This window comes from Phodopus roborovskii, unplaced genomic scaffold, assembly GCF_943737965.1.
Source record: "Phodopus roborovskii unplaced genomic scaffold, PHOROB, whole genome shotgun sequence".
Classification (NCBI taxonomy): Eukaryota; Metazoa; Chordata; class Mammalia; order Rodentia; family Cricetidae; genus Phodopus; species Phodopus roborovskii.
In genome coordinates, this window is record NW_026126459.1 from 8,411,894 (window position 1) to 8,425,000 (window position 13,107).

General features: G+C 50.4%; 1 protein-coding gene across 3 annotated transcripts in view; it reads left to right on the plus strand.

Moving 5' to 3' along the window:
• Parvb (parvin beta) overlaps positions 1 to 13,107 on the plus strand; it is an 85,168-nt gene that overhangs the window by 42,237 nt on the left and 29,824 nt on the right. For all 3 annotated transcript variants that reach the window (XM_051189525.1, XM_051189524.1, XM_051189526.1), the window contains exons 3-4: positions 1,241 to 1,311; positions 9,126 to 9,228. In XM_051189525.1, coding sequence (XP_051045482.1) covers positions 1,241 to 1,311; positions 9,126 to 9,228 — 174 coding nt within the window. The remainder of the gene's footprint in view (positions 1 to 1,240; positions 1,312 to 9,125; positions 9,229 to 13,107) is intronic.

Below are 13,107 nucleotides of genomic sequence, written 5' to 3' on the forward strand. Positions count from 1 at the left end.
TGGCCAAGCAGAGCCAAGCAGGGCTGGGCAAGCAGTGGAGGAGAGAGAGGAGGAGTTGACTTGTTTATTGAGTAGAGGACTGGATAATGTAACTCCAGGCACAATTTACTGGCTTGAGTTAGCTGGTAGCTGGCCTAGGGGAGGAGAGATGAGGCAGAGAGTGTTGGTTCAGGGTGTGGAGCCTCATGAGTCCCTAGAGGAGGAAGCTAGGTGACAACCATCCCTGGAGGATAGTCTCCCTGGGATGAGAGGGCCCTAAGGCCTCAAAGCCTAAAGAAATTCAGAAACTAGGTACACATTCCAGACACCCCACATATCTCCATGGCTGCCTTGAAGAGGTGTGCTAGGCCTGCAGCTGACTGTGTGGGAACTGTGGATGGGGAGGCTCCTGACTCCTTGCAGGTCAATGGCAGTCAAAGTGCCCTTTCTTGACCTTGCGTTTTGGCAGCAAGTCCCCGTGGGAGACAGGTATGGGACACTGCTTATTTCCAACCTTGGTTCAGAGGGAGATCCCTTCTATCCAGATTTTCCTTGATGAGGCCATCAGGGTCTCAGGGAGGAAGCAGGTGAAGCCCAACCTATGGCCCAGAGATGGCCTGGTACCCGAGACCACTGGTCTGTGATCTTCCCTCCTGACTGGAAGGGCATGCTTGTTATTACTGCAGCTGATTGTTGTAGCAGGTGTATCTGGGCTATTTTCTTCCTGGGAAGCTGGACTTCCCCTTAGCTCACTGCTGTGGTCAGTGGACACATGGCACCCTGGCATCTGTGGGACCTGGTCTCTTCTGTTCCAGCCCCCATGTCTTCATCCCTTCTCCACCTTCCTGTTCCACTCCCCGTGAACTCCGCTGTCTTCTTGCTATCTGTTAGATCTAGGCTAGAGCATGGAGGGCAAACCCTCAGGGGAGATGCATAAAACCTCATCCTTCTGCGTGGTTTTGCTATTTCCAATACTTCCCTGTAGATATTGTTTTGTATATCTGCTGCCTGCCCATCTGTTCCCATACGTTTTCCATGGCACTGGCCCCACACAGCCTCTGGTAGGTGGGTAAACAGGGATCCAGGAACTAGTGGTGCTCAGAACTCTATTAGCCATCTAGCTTTGGCAGGGCACTTCCCAGGCCACTGCAGGTGCCACCTACTGTCTTTTTTCTTCCTATGCCAGTGTGGTTTAGACTCACTGGGAGTCCTCCACGCCTGGCATCGCTATCATTCACTCTGGCCCTTTCTGTCTTTGCAGAGGAGAATGAGGAGCGGACCATGATTGATCCCACCTCCAGAGAGGACCCCAAGTTCAAGGAGCTGATCAAGGTGAGGTATAGTGTAATGTGACTGGACCATTCCTGTTGACTCCACGCCTTCTTCCAGCGCCTCAGAGCTTCTGTAGTCACAGGGAGGAACTGAGCCTCCAGGCTCCTGAAAGGCCATTGAGGTGACATTAGAAAGGGGTGCAGAGGAGTGGAGTGTGGGCTGAGGAACGGGATGGAACATGGGTCCTTTAGGTGCTCCACATGCTGGGACAGCCCTAGGCCTTTGTGGGGCTGTCACATGGTGCTCACAAGAACTGTGCAGGGTCTGTTTTAAACCAATACACCCTGCATACAGGTCCAGTTGTTATAGCTTCTTGGGGGTCTGGATTCAAGATGTTTTGGGGAGCAAGCTGTTGTTTTCTCCCACTATGGCCTCATCTGAAGAAGGGCCTTGGTGTACTAGTCAGATCTAAAAGTCTACTTGACACAGCCTGGAGTCACCTGAAAAGGGAGTCTCAGTTGAGGCCTTGACTGGATCAGTCTTGGCCTGAAGCATGTCTATGAGAGATGGTCTAGATTATTCATTGATATAAGTGGGCACAGTCCACTGTGGGTGGCACCATTCCCTTGGCAGGCAGTCCTAGATTATATAAGAAAGCTAGCTAAGCACCAGCCTGTGAGTGATCCAGCAAGTAGTATTTCTCCATGGTTTCTGCTTCAAGCTCCTGTGTGAGTGTCTGTCCTGACTTCCCTCAGTGATGGGCTGACCTGGGAGTGTAAGCCAATAAACCCTTCCTCCCCTCAGAATGTTTTAACATGGTAACAAAGTGCAACCGGAACATTCAGGGAGCATGTGTGGTAGTGTGAATATCAGCTAGATGGGGAAGCTGAAGGTGTTGTTCTCAAAGGTCACAGTAGCAGGAGGGTAGGGCCGTGGCCCAGTGACTTCTAGGGACAACTGCTTGGCCTTCTCTAGCACATGCCTGATCCTATCCAGGTGCAGCTGGAGACTTTGATTGCTCAGATCTAAGCCACAGTAGGACTCGCCCACCTGAGATAGGCAAGCAGATGGAGTCCTGCCTGGGATCCCAGACATGGTTTGTATGACCTAGGTGCATTGAATGCTGTGTGCGACAGTGTCCTTAAATAGATGGCTCTCTATTGGCCTTCCCACCTTCACCACAGCAGGAAGCCAGTGTGGAACCTTGTGACTGAGTTTTCATAAGGGCTGACTCAAGCCCTGCTTGCCAGCTGTCCCTTCTAGAAATATGAACTGGAAATGTCTGGTATGGCACCCGAAGAGGGTGAGTCTTTGTGTGTGTGTGTGTGTGTGTGTGTGTGTGTGTGTGTGTGTGTGTGTGTGTGTGTGTTGGGGGGTGAGGGGGGTACAGTTTGAGATAGGTCCTCCTGTGCAGCTCTGGCTGTCCTGGAACTCTGTTGACCAGGCTGGCCTAGAACTCAGACAGACCTGCCTGCCTCTGCCTCCTGAATGTTGGGATTAAAGGTATGCACCACCAGTCTGACTGAGGGTGATTTCTTTTTCTTTCTTTCTTTTTTCTTTTCTTTTCTTTTCTTTTTTTTTTTTTTTTTTTTTTTTTTTTTTGTAGGGTAGGAGTTTAGCTTGCAGTTCTGGCTTACAGCATAACACTGTGGGCATGTCAAGGTGGCAAGGACTTGAAGCAGCTAGTCACATCCACAGTAAGAACAGAGAGTGACTGCATGCATGTTTACTTGCCTGCCTGTTGTGCTCAGTGACTTTCTCCACTCTTATCCTATTTGAGACCCCGTAGGTGTAGGGGTTGGTGCTGCCCACAGTGGGCCTGGTCCCCCACAGACATGCCCACAAGCCAACCCAGTGTAGACACTCCTCTCAGTTGAGTCTCGATTGTGTGAAATTGACAATTAAGATTAACCTTCTTGCAGGACAGTGGTGGTGTACTTTAATCCCAGCACTCGGGAGGCAGAGGTAGGTGGATCTGAATTTGAGGCCAGTCTGGTCTACATATTGAGTTCCAGGGCAGCCAGGGCTACATGGAGGCTATAGATGGAGGTGTCAAGGAAGGGGGAAGCCAGGCTCTAGCTATTGGATTGGAGGAAGGAAAGCTGTGTGCCAAGGTCTGTGCGAGCATCTAGAAGCTGGAGAAAACGAGAAGCAGGGTCCTTAGCACCTCCAGAATGGCCAGCTCCCCTCTCCTGACACTTGACCTCAGCTCAGTAACACCAGTTCTGGGCTTCCTGACTCCAGCATGTCAGAGGATTCACAGAAAGCTGTCAGAGTTGTGGAAGTCCCTAGAGCAGCCACAGGAAGCAAATCTCCCCTGTGGCTGAGCATCCACATGGGTCAGGCAGGGTCGGTCTAGACCTGCGGCAGTGGCTGTGTCCTTGAAATGCCCTGTCCCACAGCCATCCCATTGGCCTACATCTGTCCATACTGAAACTAGACTCGAGGCACCCCAGCCTGAGATCTCGTCTCACAGCAGGCTGGTCTTGAACTAGAATTTTCAAAAACTAGTGTGAACACTAGAGACAGGGGAGACAGACAGGTGTGGGAGGTGGGCACAATGGCTCCTGTGGACTAGCCCTGATGGTCAGGTGGATGGGGCTGTGAGGGAAGCTGTGGTTAGGTTGGAGTTTGCTCATGTTGGAGGACTGTGGACATTTCCTTTTTATTTACTTATTCATTTTTATTTTTTGTCCTGGAAGCTGGCCTGAATATCACCCTTGTGCTATGAGTGTGGGATGACCAGCCTCCCAGCTGCTGCTAGGACTGGACTTAGTGCCTGGCTCGTCCCCAGGATCACTAAAGAGCGAGTACCTTGGGTCTTCTCTGTTCATTCCATGCCTCCTCCCTCTATTCCTCTGTTCCACGTGCTCTGGCTTTGTTGCTGCTGTGCTGAATAGGTGCATGTTTAGAGGAGACAATTTCTTCCAGGACACTCTGGCAAGCTCAGCATACCTTAGGCTTGATAATTGACCAGAACCCACTGGAACAGTAGTTAGCAACCCCTTTGGGGTTGAACAACATTTTACATTTATAAAGTAGCAACAAAATAGTTTTATGGTTGGGGGGGTCACCAAACACGAAGGACTTTATTAAAGGATCCCAACATTAGGAAGGTTGAGAGCCACTGCACTGGAAGTTGTTGCCCTTAAGGTCCCACTTGGTGACAGGCACAGTTAGCTGGGGGACACATACTTGGGATCAGGATCTAGGGAATGGGCTGTGGGAGAAGGAGCAGGGCTGGGAGCTTGTGATTGCAGCTCTATGCAGATGGTTCCGGAACCTCAATGCAATGTCACTGTGTGAGTCTCAGGGTTTCAGAATGTCAGTGCTACAGATCAGCAACCCAGCCTCTAGTGGTCCCCTGTGGGGGTGCTGTCCAGAAACAGGCTTTGTGTTATTTGTCCCCTAGAGCTGGGGAGGGCACCCAGGATCTCTCTCCACTGCTGGGCCACACTCCTGCCTCCCCGGTGTAGCTTGGACTGGCTGACATCCTGTCCTGCTGGACATGTCATTGTGGCTGTCTGTCCTTCACAGCCTCTCCCAGTCTTTGGGACCAGGGCTGAGTTTCTGAGGATATCTGGCTGGCCTTGTTTCTTCCTCTCTGCTCTCTATCCTCTGTGTTATCCCTCTGTTGTCTTGATGGCCTTCTCTGTCCCCTACTACTTTGGGATTGTCATCTTTGCAATGTTGTGAGCTGCCCTCTGCCTTTTGTCTGAAGTCCCTGGCTCTGGTTGGGCAGACATTGGATGAGGTTAATCATTAAAAACTATTTTGAGCATCTGTCGTGCATATTGGGCCATTCAGAGGTGAAGGTCCAATCCCAACTCACGAAAGTGGAGTGCCTTTACCCAAGGCAATTATCTGATGATGGGCACAGAGAGGGACAAGTTCTGGTGAGGAGGGTGCACTGGCCAGCTGGGCCTCACCTTAGAAATGGATGTGTATTTTGTGGGTTCAGGACCCTCAAAGACTCAGCCTAGTGTCCTCTACTGGTTTCTTTCTGCGGCTGTTTCCTCTGGTGTCTGCTGGAATCAACTCCGATTCCCTGTGGATGGCCAGTGTGTTGGAGACTTATGACTGAGATACTTTGTCATTAACCATTAGAAAATAACCATTAGAAAATATCCTGTGCTTTTCTTATAGGGACAGTCCCCAGGGCTCAGTGCCCATTTGATCCTTATCCTCAGGGCCTGGCACAGAGCTCTGAAACCCTCGAGTTGCCTGAGTGTGAGGTCTCCCTTGCAGCACACACTCTGGGTCACACCTGGGTCCTTGCTAATGAGGGCATTGGTGAGCCCCAGTTTGCTTCCAATGGAGGACAATGCTAAGTGGATCCAAATGTCATCTCTGGGAGAGAAGGGGCCTGAAGGGTGGTTCTTTTTACTGATGACCAATGACTGAGCTCCTAACCTGGGGTGCCCGACTCTGGGCAGTGAGAGTCACACTGAGGTTAGAGAGTTGGTGTTGGAATGATGCATTTTGCAATTGGGAAGAAAAACCCAGCAAACGCACTCAGCCCTTCCTAAGCATGCTGGCCAGAGCAGATTTCACATCTTCTTGTTCAGTTGCTGCACAGAGATTACCCTTGTCATGAAGCTGGGGTTTTTCCTTTTGTGCCTGGATCTTGTGGAGGTGCTTTGTCCTGCGCAGCCCCCACTGACTAGAACCCAATTCAGTAAGGTGCATCTCCATCCCCAGGGGACAACATAGCCAGGACTCTGTTTGGAAATGATTAAAATGTAACTGTCATGGCTCTGGGGGAGACAGACTGCAGACCTGATTATAATTCAGAAGGAACTAAGGGGAAAGTAATTTTTTATTCTGGTTAGAGCGAACTCATAGAGCTAGCCGTGATCGAGTGCCGTGTAAGGATGTAATTAATATATGTCGTCCTTATTCACCCGCAGGACTCGGGGCTCGCAGATGAACGAGTCTCTAAAAATAATGGCTGATGCTATCTTTAAAAGCTCTTCTGTAAAACAGAAGATAAGAAGAATGACCAGGAGCAGAATGACGGGGTAATGGGTGATGTCCCCAAGTCAACTGCATCTCTTGGGGGTGTCAGTGACACTGGGGAGGATTTTTGTTTCCTGGACCCAAGAGTTCGTTTTTTGAGCTTTTGGCCTTTTGTTCCTGCCTTTGGGCTCTGAGTAGGCCTGAGATCTAAATGTGGGTTTTTTGTTTGCTTTGTTTTTCTTCTTTAAGTTTTTGATACTCATAGAAGAAGCATTCTCTCACGATTTCCTAGCAGGATTGTGTTTGAAGAAGGAAGCCTCTGGAAGCAAAAACTTTAGGGCCAAGAGTCCTTTCTGGATGTGAATTCCCCAAGGCAGTTCTCTGGTTTGTTTGAGACCTTGAATCTGCCCCTGTCTTGTCCACTGGGGATAAGTGCTGAGCAGAACAGCTCACTCACCAAGCTCATAGTATATCTGGGAGAAAGCATGGTGAGGGCCAAGTGAACATACAATCAGGTGCCAGGGGATGCCTCTAAGCATCACCCCATTTCTGCTGTTTCCTGTAGGGCATTCAAGGAGATGGCATTTAAGAAGGCTTCTGCATCAGTACCTGGGAGCAGGTCATGACCAACAGCATGTGCAAAGGTCCTGTGGTATGCCAGTGCTTGGCTTGTTCTAATAACCACTGAGGTGGTCAGGGTGACAAGGGCTTAGTGAGCATTCAGGGGAGTGATCAGAGACAGAGACACAGTGATAGAGGTGTGGGGATGGTGGATGACAGCTAACATTCTCATGTTGGCTCTCAGGGTGGAGAGGCCCACTGTTCCTAAAAGCTGTGGGAGGTGGGGGTGAGGGCGGGCTCTGTGTCCACCCTGTGCAGCTTCCATGTCTGCACTGTTCCCAGCATAACACCCATGACAGGTAGCTGCCCTTGTAGGCAGGGACTGCACTGCATCTTCATTGTCACAGCCCAGGGTGGCACCTGCTGTGGCCACCCACTAAGTTCTTATCCTCAGAGGAGACCCTACTAATGAAGGCTCAGCAGCTGTGGCTTTTGCAGCTAGAGGTGGGGACAGCAGGGTAAACGTTGAGCGTCTCTTCCGTTTTTGATGACTGGCAGAGAACACTCACCCTTACCCATTGTCTTAGGGTTTGTCACTGTGATGAACACCCTGACCAAAGGCACCCTGGGAAGGAAAGACACTTAAAGCTTGCAGCCAGGGCAGGGGCTCACAGCAGGAACCTGGAGGCAAGAACTGAAGGGGAGCCATGAAAGAATGCTGCTTACTGACTTGCTCAGCCTGCTTTCTTTTTACACCCAGGCCCACCTGCCCCGGAGTGGTGCAGCCCAAATTGAGCCCTTCCACTCAATCATTAAGAAAATGTACCACAGGCTTACCTACAGGCCAATCTAATGGAGGCCTTTTCTCGGTCGAGGTCCCTCTTCCCAGGGGACTCTGGCTGTGTCTAGTGGACACAAGTCCAGCCAGCACAGCAATCACAGTGACTTCAGCATACTGCCATACTTTCATTCCTCATGAGGTCGAGATTGTGCCATTTCTGTTTTTTGTTGTTTGTCTTTCTTTGCATGAAGGAAATCCTTGCTGTGGTTTGTAGCCCCCAGCATGAGAACAAATCTTAGATCCTTGGGTAGGGAACAAGTGGGCATCCAGGATATGCCCCTTGCAGCCTGTTTTCTCCAGCCAGGCCCTGCCTCATAGTTTTCTTTGCTAAGAGTAGACAGCCCAGTGGCCAGAGGACACAGGCCAGACTGGGGCCCGATCAACCAGAGAGCTGGAGAGGGTACCCGCTCTCCCCCTGCCCCTCGGAAGGCACTTTGACATATCTACAGAGCTGCAAGGCTGTGTGGCCTTTCACCCTAGCCACATGTGACTCACAGGCTCTGAGATACCTGCAAGTAATAATCTGATTCAGTCTCCTGTGCCACTTGGAAGCTGGTCAGGATTTGAGGGCACTTGGCTTTGTCACCGTTTTCTCAGCCACTGCTTTTTCAGAGAGTGACAAGACACTGCGTTTGGATTTGTGCACTTTGATTTTTCTGAGGGTGGCCACAGACTTCTACCTCCCAGGGGCTCAGGGGTCCAATTAGATAGCTTAATTCACTTTGCTGGCATGGGAAAGCCATAGTCTGATTGTCATGGCTGCAGTCTAGGTGGGTATCTGCTTTATTCTGGGTGGAATGGTGAACGAGTACTGTCCTTGGGAAGCCCCCTGACACAGAGGCAATTAACAGGGCAGGTGGCTTGCTTTCACAGTGTGCTCCCCCCCATGATGAGTGGGAAAACCTGTTAAGAAAAGTGAGGAGCTTGCATACTGTGGAATTCCATTGATGGGTCTCAGGAACAGGAGATGGAGAGGTGCAGAGCTGTTGGAGGAGGCCTGGTTTCTGTTCAGGGACAGGACAACATTCTAAAATGGATTGGAGTGAACACTGCACAGCTTTGCGATCCCTGGGGGATACACAGGTGGATTCTCCATTGGCTGAATGGTCAACAGAGTGCACTGAACAACAGAGCCAGGCTGGAACCTCTGGCATTAGCCTGGGACTCTGGAGGCTAGGAGAGGGGTTGATGCTTCACAGCCCCCTTCCCCCTCTCTTCTCAGCACTTACTCATTTAGCACCCAGTGCCCAAGTGGAGCCATGAACCCTTCTTATGGGATACATGTGTCACCCATTACATTACCCATGGTCCCGCAGGGCCCGTAGGAAGTCCCAGCTCCATGCTAGGTCTAGTTCTCCACACCTGCTCTGGTCATGGGCCAACAGGCACCTGTTGCCCTCCATGGTCACAAGGTAGGTGTCTGGTTGCCCTTGTGTTTGGGTGGCTGCCCATGTGAGTCTGCTCGGACCCTGCTTTTTCTGGCAACCTTATGACACGCCTCTCACCTCCCCAGGTGCTCCTGGACTGGATCAATGACGTGCTGGCAGAGGAGCGCATCATTGTGAAGCAGCTGGAAGAAGACCTCTACGATGGCCAGGTGCTTCAGAAGCTGCTGGGTGAGTTCCAGGACCCTACCATGTGGCACATTCCTCCTTGCACCGGGAGCAGACCCAAAGCTTGGTTTATACCTCCTGGTGGCCCTAGCTGTGTTTCGTTTCCTTCTGTCTTCATGGTTTCTCCGCTGGACAGGTGGGCAGCCTCTCCATCAAATCCTCCTGACCCTTGCTGAATGTTGGCCTCTAGGTCAGTGACTCCTGAGGCAGATGTCTCTGCTCAGGAGCATGCTGTCTATCTGGAGAGACTGTAACAGATGCCATGGGGTCAGGAGGTCTAATGGCCTTGCAGGTGTCACATCATTTGACCAGAGTGGGTGACTTTGCCAAGCTCTGGGGTCTGAGCTCCTGGGGAAAATGAGGTAAGATGGCCAGGAGAATAGAGAAGGATGAGGTAAGGGGTGAGGGATGTAACACCCAATGTGAGATTTATGATGCCTCAGCCAGTGTGGGGATTCATGCTCATCATCCTAGCACTTGGGTTGTTGTGAGTGTGGGCTGTGCTGTCATCTCCATCTAAGGCTTGGTGGCTGTGGGACTGGGTTAAGATACTGACTCTCACTCAGGCTTGCACAAGGCTCTTCTCTTTGGGCTGTTGATTAGGTGACTTGGGCACAGGTTTCCATAGCAGCCCAAGGACAGGCCCAGTGACCCAATGTCTCCAAATGCCTTCTCATTCAGGGCATTTTATGATACCCCTGTTCTTTCCTGACTTCTTCCCTTTCTCTCTCTCTCTCTCTCTCTCTCTCTCTCTCTCTCTCTCTCTCTTTGTTTTTCAAGACAGGGGTTCTCTGTGTAACTTTGTAAACCAGGCTGGCCTCGAACTCACAGAGATCCACCTGCCTCTGCCACCACCACCTGACTCCTCTTCTGTCTTTTATGACATCTTTAAAGGATTTAGACATCTTGTCCTATAAAAGATGGACCGATGTATATCCATCTGATTGCTCTTTTATTTTTCTTTTTTAAAGATTTATTTATTTCGATTTTGTGTATGAGTGTGTGTCTATGCACTACTTGCTTGCAGTGCCTATGGCAGCCAGAAGAGGGCAACAGATCCCCCGGAACTGGAGTTTATGAGTGGTTGTGAGCTGCTATGTGTGCTGGGAATTGAGCCCAGGTCTTCTAGAAGATCAGCCAGTGAGTGCTCTTAAGCACCAAGTCGTAGCTCCAGCCCTGATCGTTCTTTCCTTGGTGTTGCTAAATATTCCTTTTTTCCAGGGCTGGTGCAGAGTCCACCGCTTCACATTGCTGGAGGTGTATAGTGCCAGGCGAATGATAATGATGGGAAGGTCTGATCCTTAGCCAAGGTGATGGCCAGTGAAGGAAGGGATGGTGAGATTATGGGGTGCTGAGTGACTGGGTGGCCATGGTGGCCTCTCTGGGGAACTCCCAGCCCAGCAGAGTTCCACATACAACCTCAGAGGCGGAGGCTCTGTGGCCAGGCAGAGCCTCTTGTGGAGCAGGGAGGGAGGCAGGATCTGGGGCAAGGCTAGGAAGATAGACAGGATCAGCCCTGGTAGACAAAGGCCTTCTTTCCATATCACAAGAGCCACTGGGAGTTTTGAACTAGACCATGCTGTGTTCTGAGCTGGATTTTACAAAGGTCACTCAGGCTTCTAGGTGCAGAATGGATGGGGAGGAGGGTCTGGAGTTGGAGCTAGGTGTGGCTCAGGGGCTCTTTTTGGAGCCTCAGGCTTCTGAAAAGGCTCTGGCCAGGGTTTGGAATGCAGATGTGGACAGATGTTTTGGAGCTAAAGCTGTCACAGGAAGGGAGGGTAGGGGCCAGAGGTTTGTACTGAGCAGCTAGTGAATGACTGAAGAGCTGGGGGCCTCACGGTTGAGGATTTGGGGTCTGCATGTCTGGAGCCTCATGCTGGGACCAGAAATAGGAGCTTTGGCTGCAGAGTTAGATGGACTACAGCTGCTCAACCATTCCTTGGAGAAGAGTTGCAAACTCCTCACTAGGCCAAATACCAAATGGTTAAGACTGAACACGGAAATTTGGTTAAGAATCCTCGTCTTAGAATAAGGTTCTGTGGGTCAGCATTGAGGCTGGAGAATTGCTGAGATCCTTGGGTAAGGGTGTGTATCACTAGGCTGATGGTCTTTGGAAGGAGAGAACTGACCCCCAAAACTGTTCCATGGCTTCCACACCCATGCTGTGTCATGGATGCCTAGAGATACAGACTCCCATACAATAAATACATTAATTGATTAATAATTTTGTTTAAAGAATACAGCTGGACTGTGAGGATGGCTTCGTAAATACCTGGATTTTTATGGTAAAAAAACACCAGTGTTCTGGCTGTGCTCTGCAGTGTCTTCCTACAGGAACTGGTTTGCTGAAAAGAATGGCACACTCATGTTCAGCTCTGTCCTCTGCTAGCTGCTTGCCCTGTCTTCAAACTGGGCATTGGAGCTGACAGTCAGTTGAGGCCAAGGGAGCACACTGAGCTTTGAATGGCATGTCACAATGTCTCGGTAGATGGGGAAGCTACCCCTGCCACCAGGGGTTTGAGTGTGGTACCAACTTAACTTCTTTCTGGTTCTTGGACTTGGTGATTGGGCTGGCAAGGACAATGTGTGTGTGTGTGTGTACACACAGGTGCATGTATACACGTATGTGTGTTCAAGTGGAGGCCAGAGGTGTCAAATGTCTTTCTTGGTTGCCAGTTGTCCCCCCCCCCTCGCTGGTTCAGGAGCTCACCAATTTGACAAGAGTAACTGGCCATTGAATTCTAGGGACCTTCCTGACTCTGCCTCTGCACCCACCCCCATCTGTGCTGGGATTATAGGTTGGTACTGCCACCCAGTTTTTCTCTTGGAGCTGTTTGTGAGCCATCTGACTTGGGTACTGGAATCTGAACTTGGTTCTCACAACTGAGTAGCAAGTGCTATTCTTAACCTCTGACCCCCAACACTCACCTATGGCAATGCCTTTTCATGGAGCAATCCTTCAAGTTGGTGCTGAATCTTGGTATCATCGGTCAGACTCTGGCTTTGCATCTGTACTGGCCATGGTTAACCGTGAACAACCCTGATGCCTGCCCTGGTCCATCTTTCAGAGCAGATGTTGTTGACCCCTTGGTTCCCTCTTTAGTTTGCCTGGTAGATGCAGCACTGACCTGAAGCCACAGTGGCTGTAAATCCCACCATATTGCTTCTCCAGGCTGTGTAATGTGAGGCTTGAGGCCAGCCCAAGCTCTGCTGTCTTTGTATTGTGGAGTGGTTGTTATAGCCTCTCATTTGAATATCTCCAGTCAGTACTTGAAAAAAAGCAGCTTGCAAGCCTCTTATGTCAAGTGGTTTGGACAGAGAAAAGGACAATGAGAGGAGTATTCAAGGCTGAAGAGGACGTCACTCAGCACATCTTTGCCTGGTTGTATGTGCAGTGCTGTTTCTGATAAGATGCAATGATAACTCACAAGGCCCATGAGACCAGGGATCCCAGGAGTAACCTTGATGTAGGTGTTGGGCTCTTGAGCTTTCCAAAGGCAGAGTTAGATCAAATAAAAGTTGCTCGCTGCACAATACGATTTCAGCAGTGGATCCAGGACTGGTCAAGAAGAGGGGGACCCAGCAAAAAAGTCTGGTGAGATCAGCATGTGGGAAGGGACCCCGAGGAGGAAGTAGTTTTAAAGATTTATTTGAATTATTTTTTGCATGGGCATGTACATGAGAAGGGGGGCATGTGTGTGTCATGATGCATATGTGGAGGTCAGAGGTCAGACAATTTCAGGTGTCATTCCTCCTTCCCCTGTGTGTGAGGCAGGGTCTCTTACTTACCTCAGCTTGCTCCAGGCTAGATGGGTCTTGTCTGCACCTTCATTCTTGCTCCTACAGGAATGCTGGGATTTAGATGTGCACACCAACACGCCT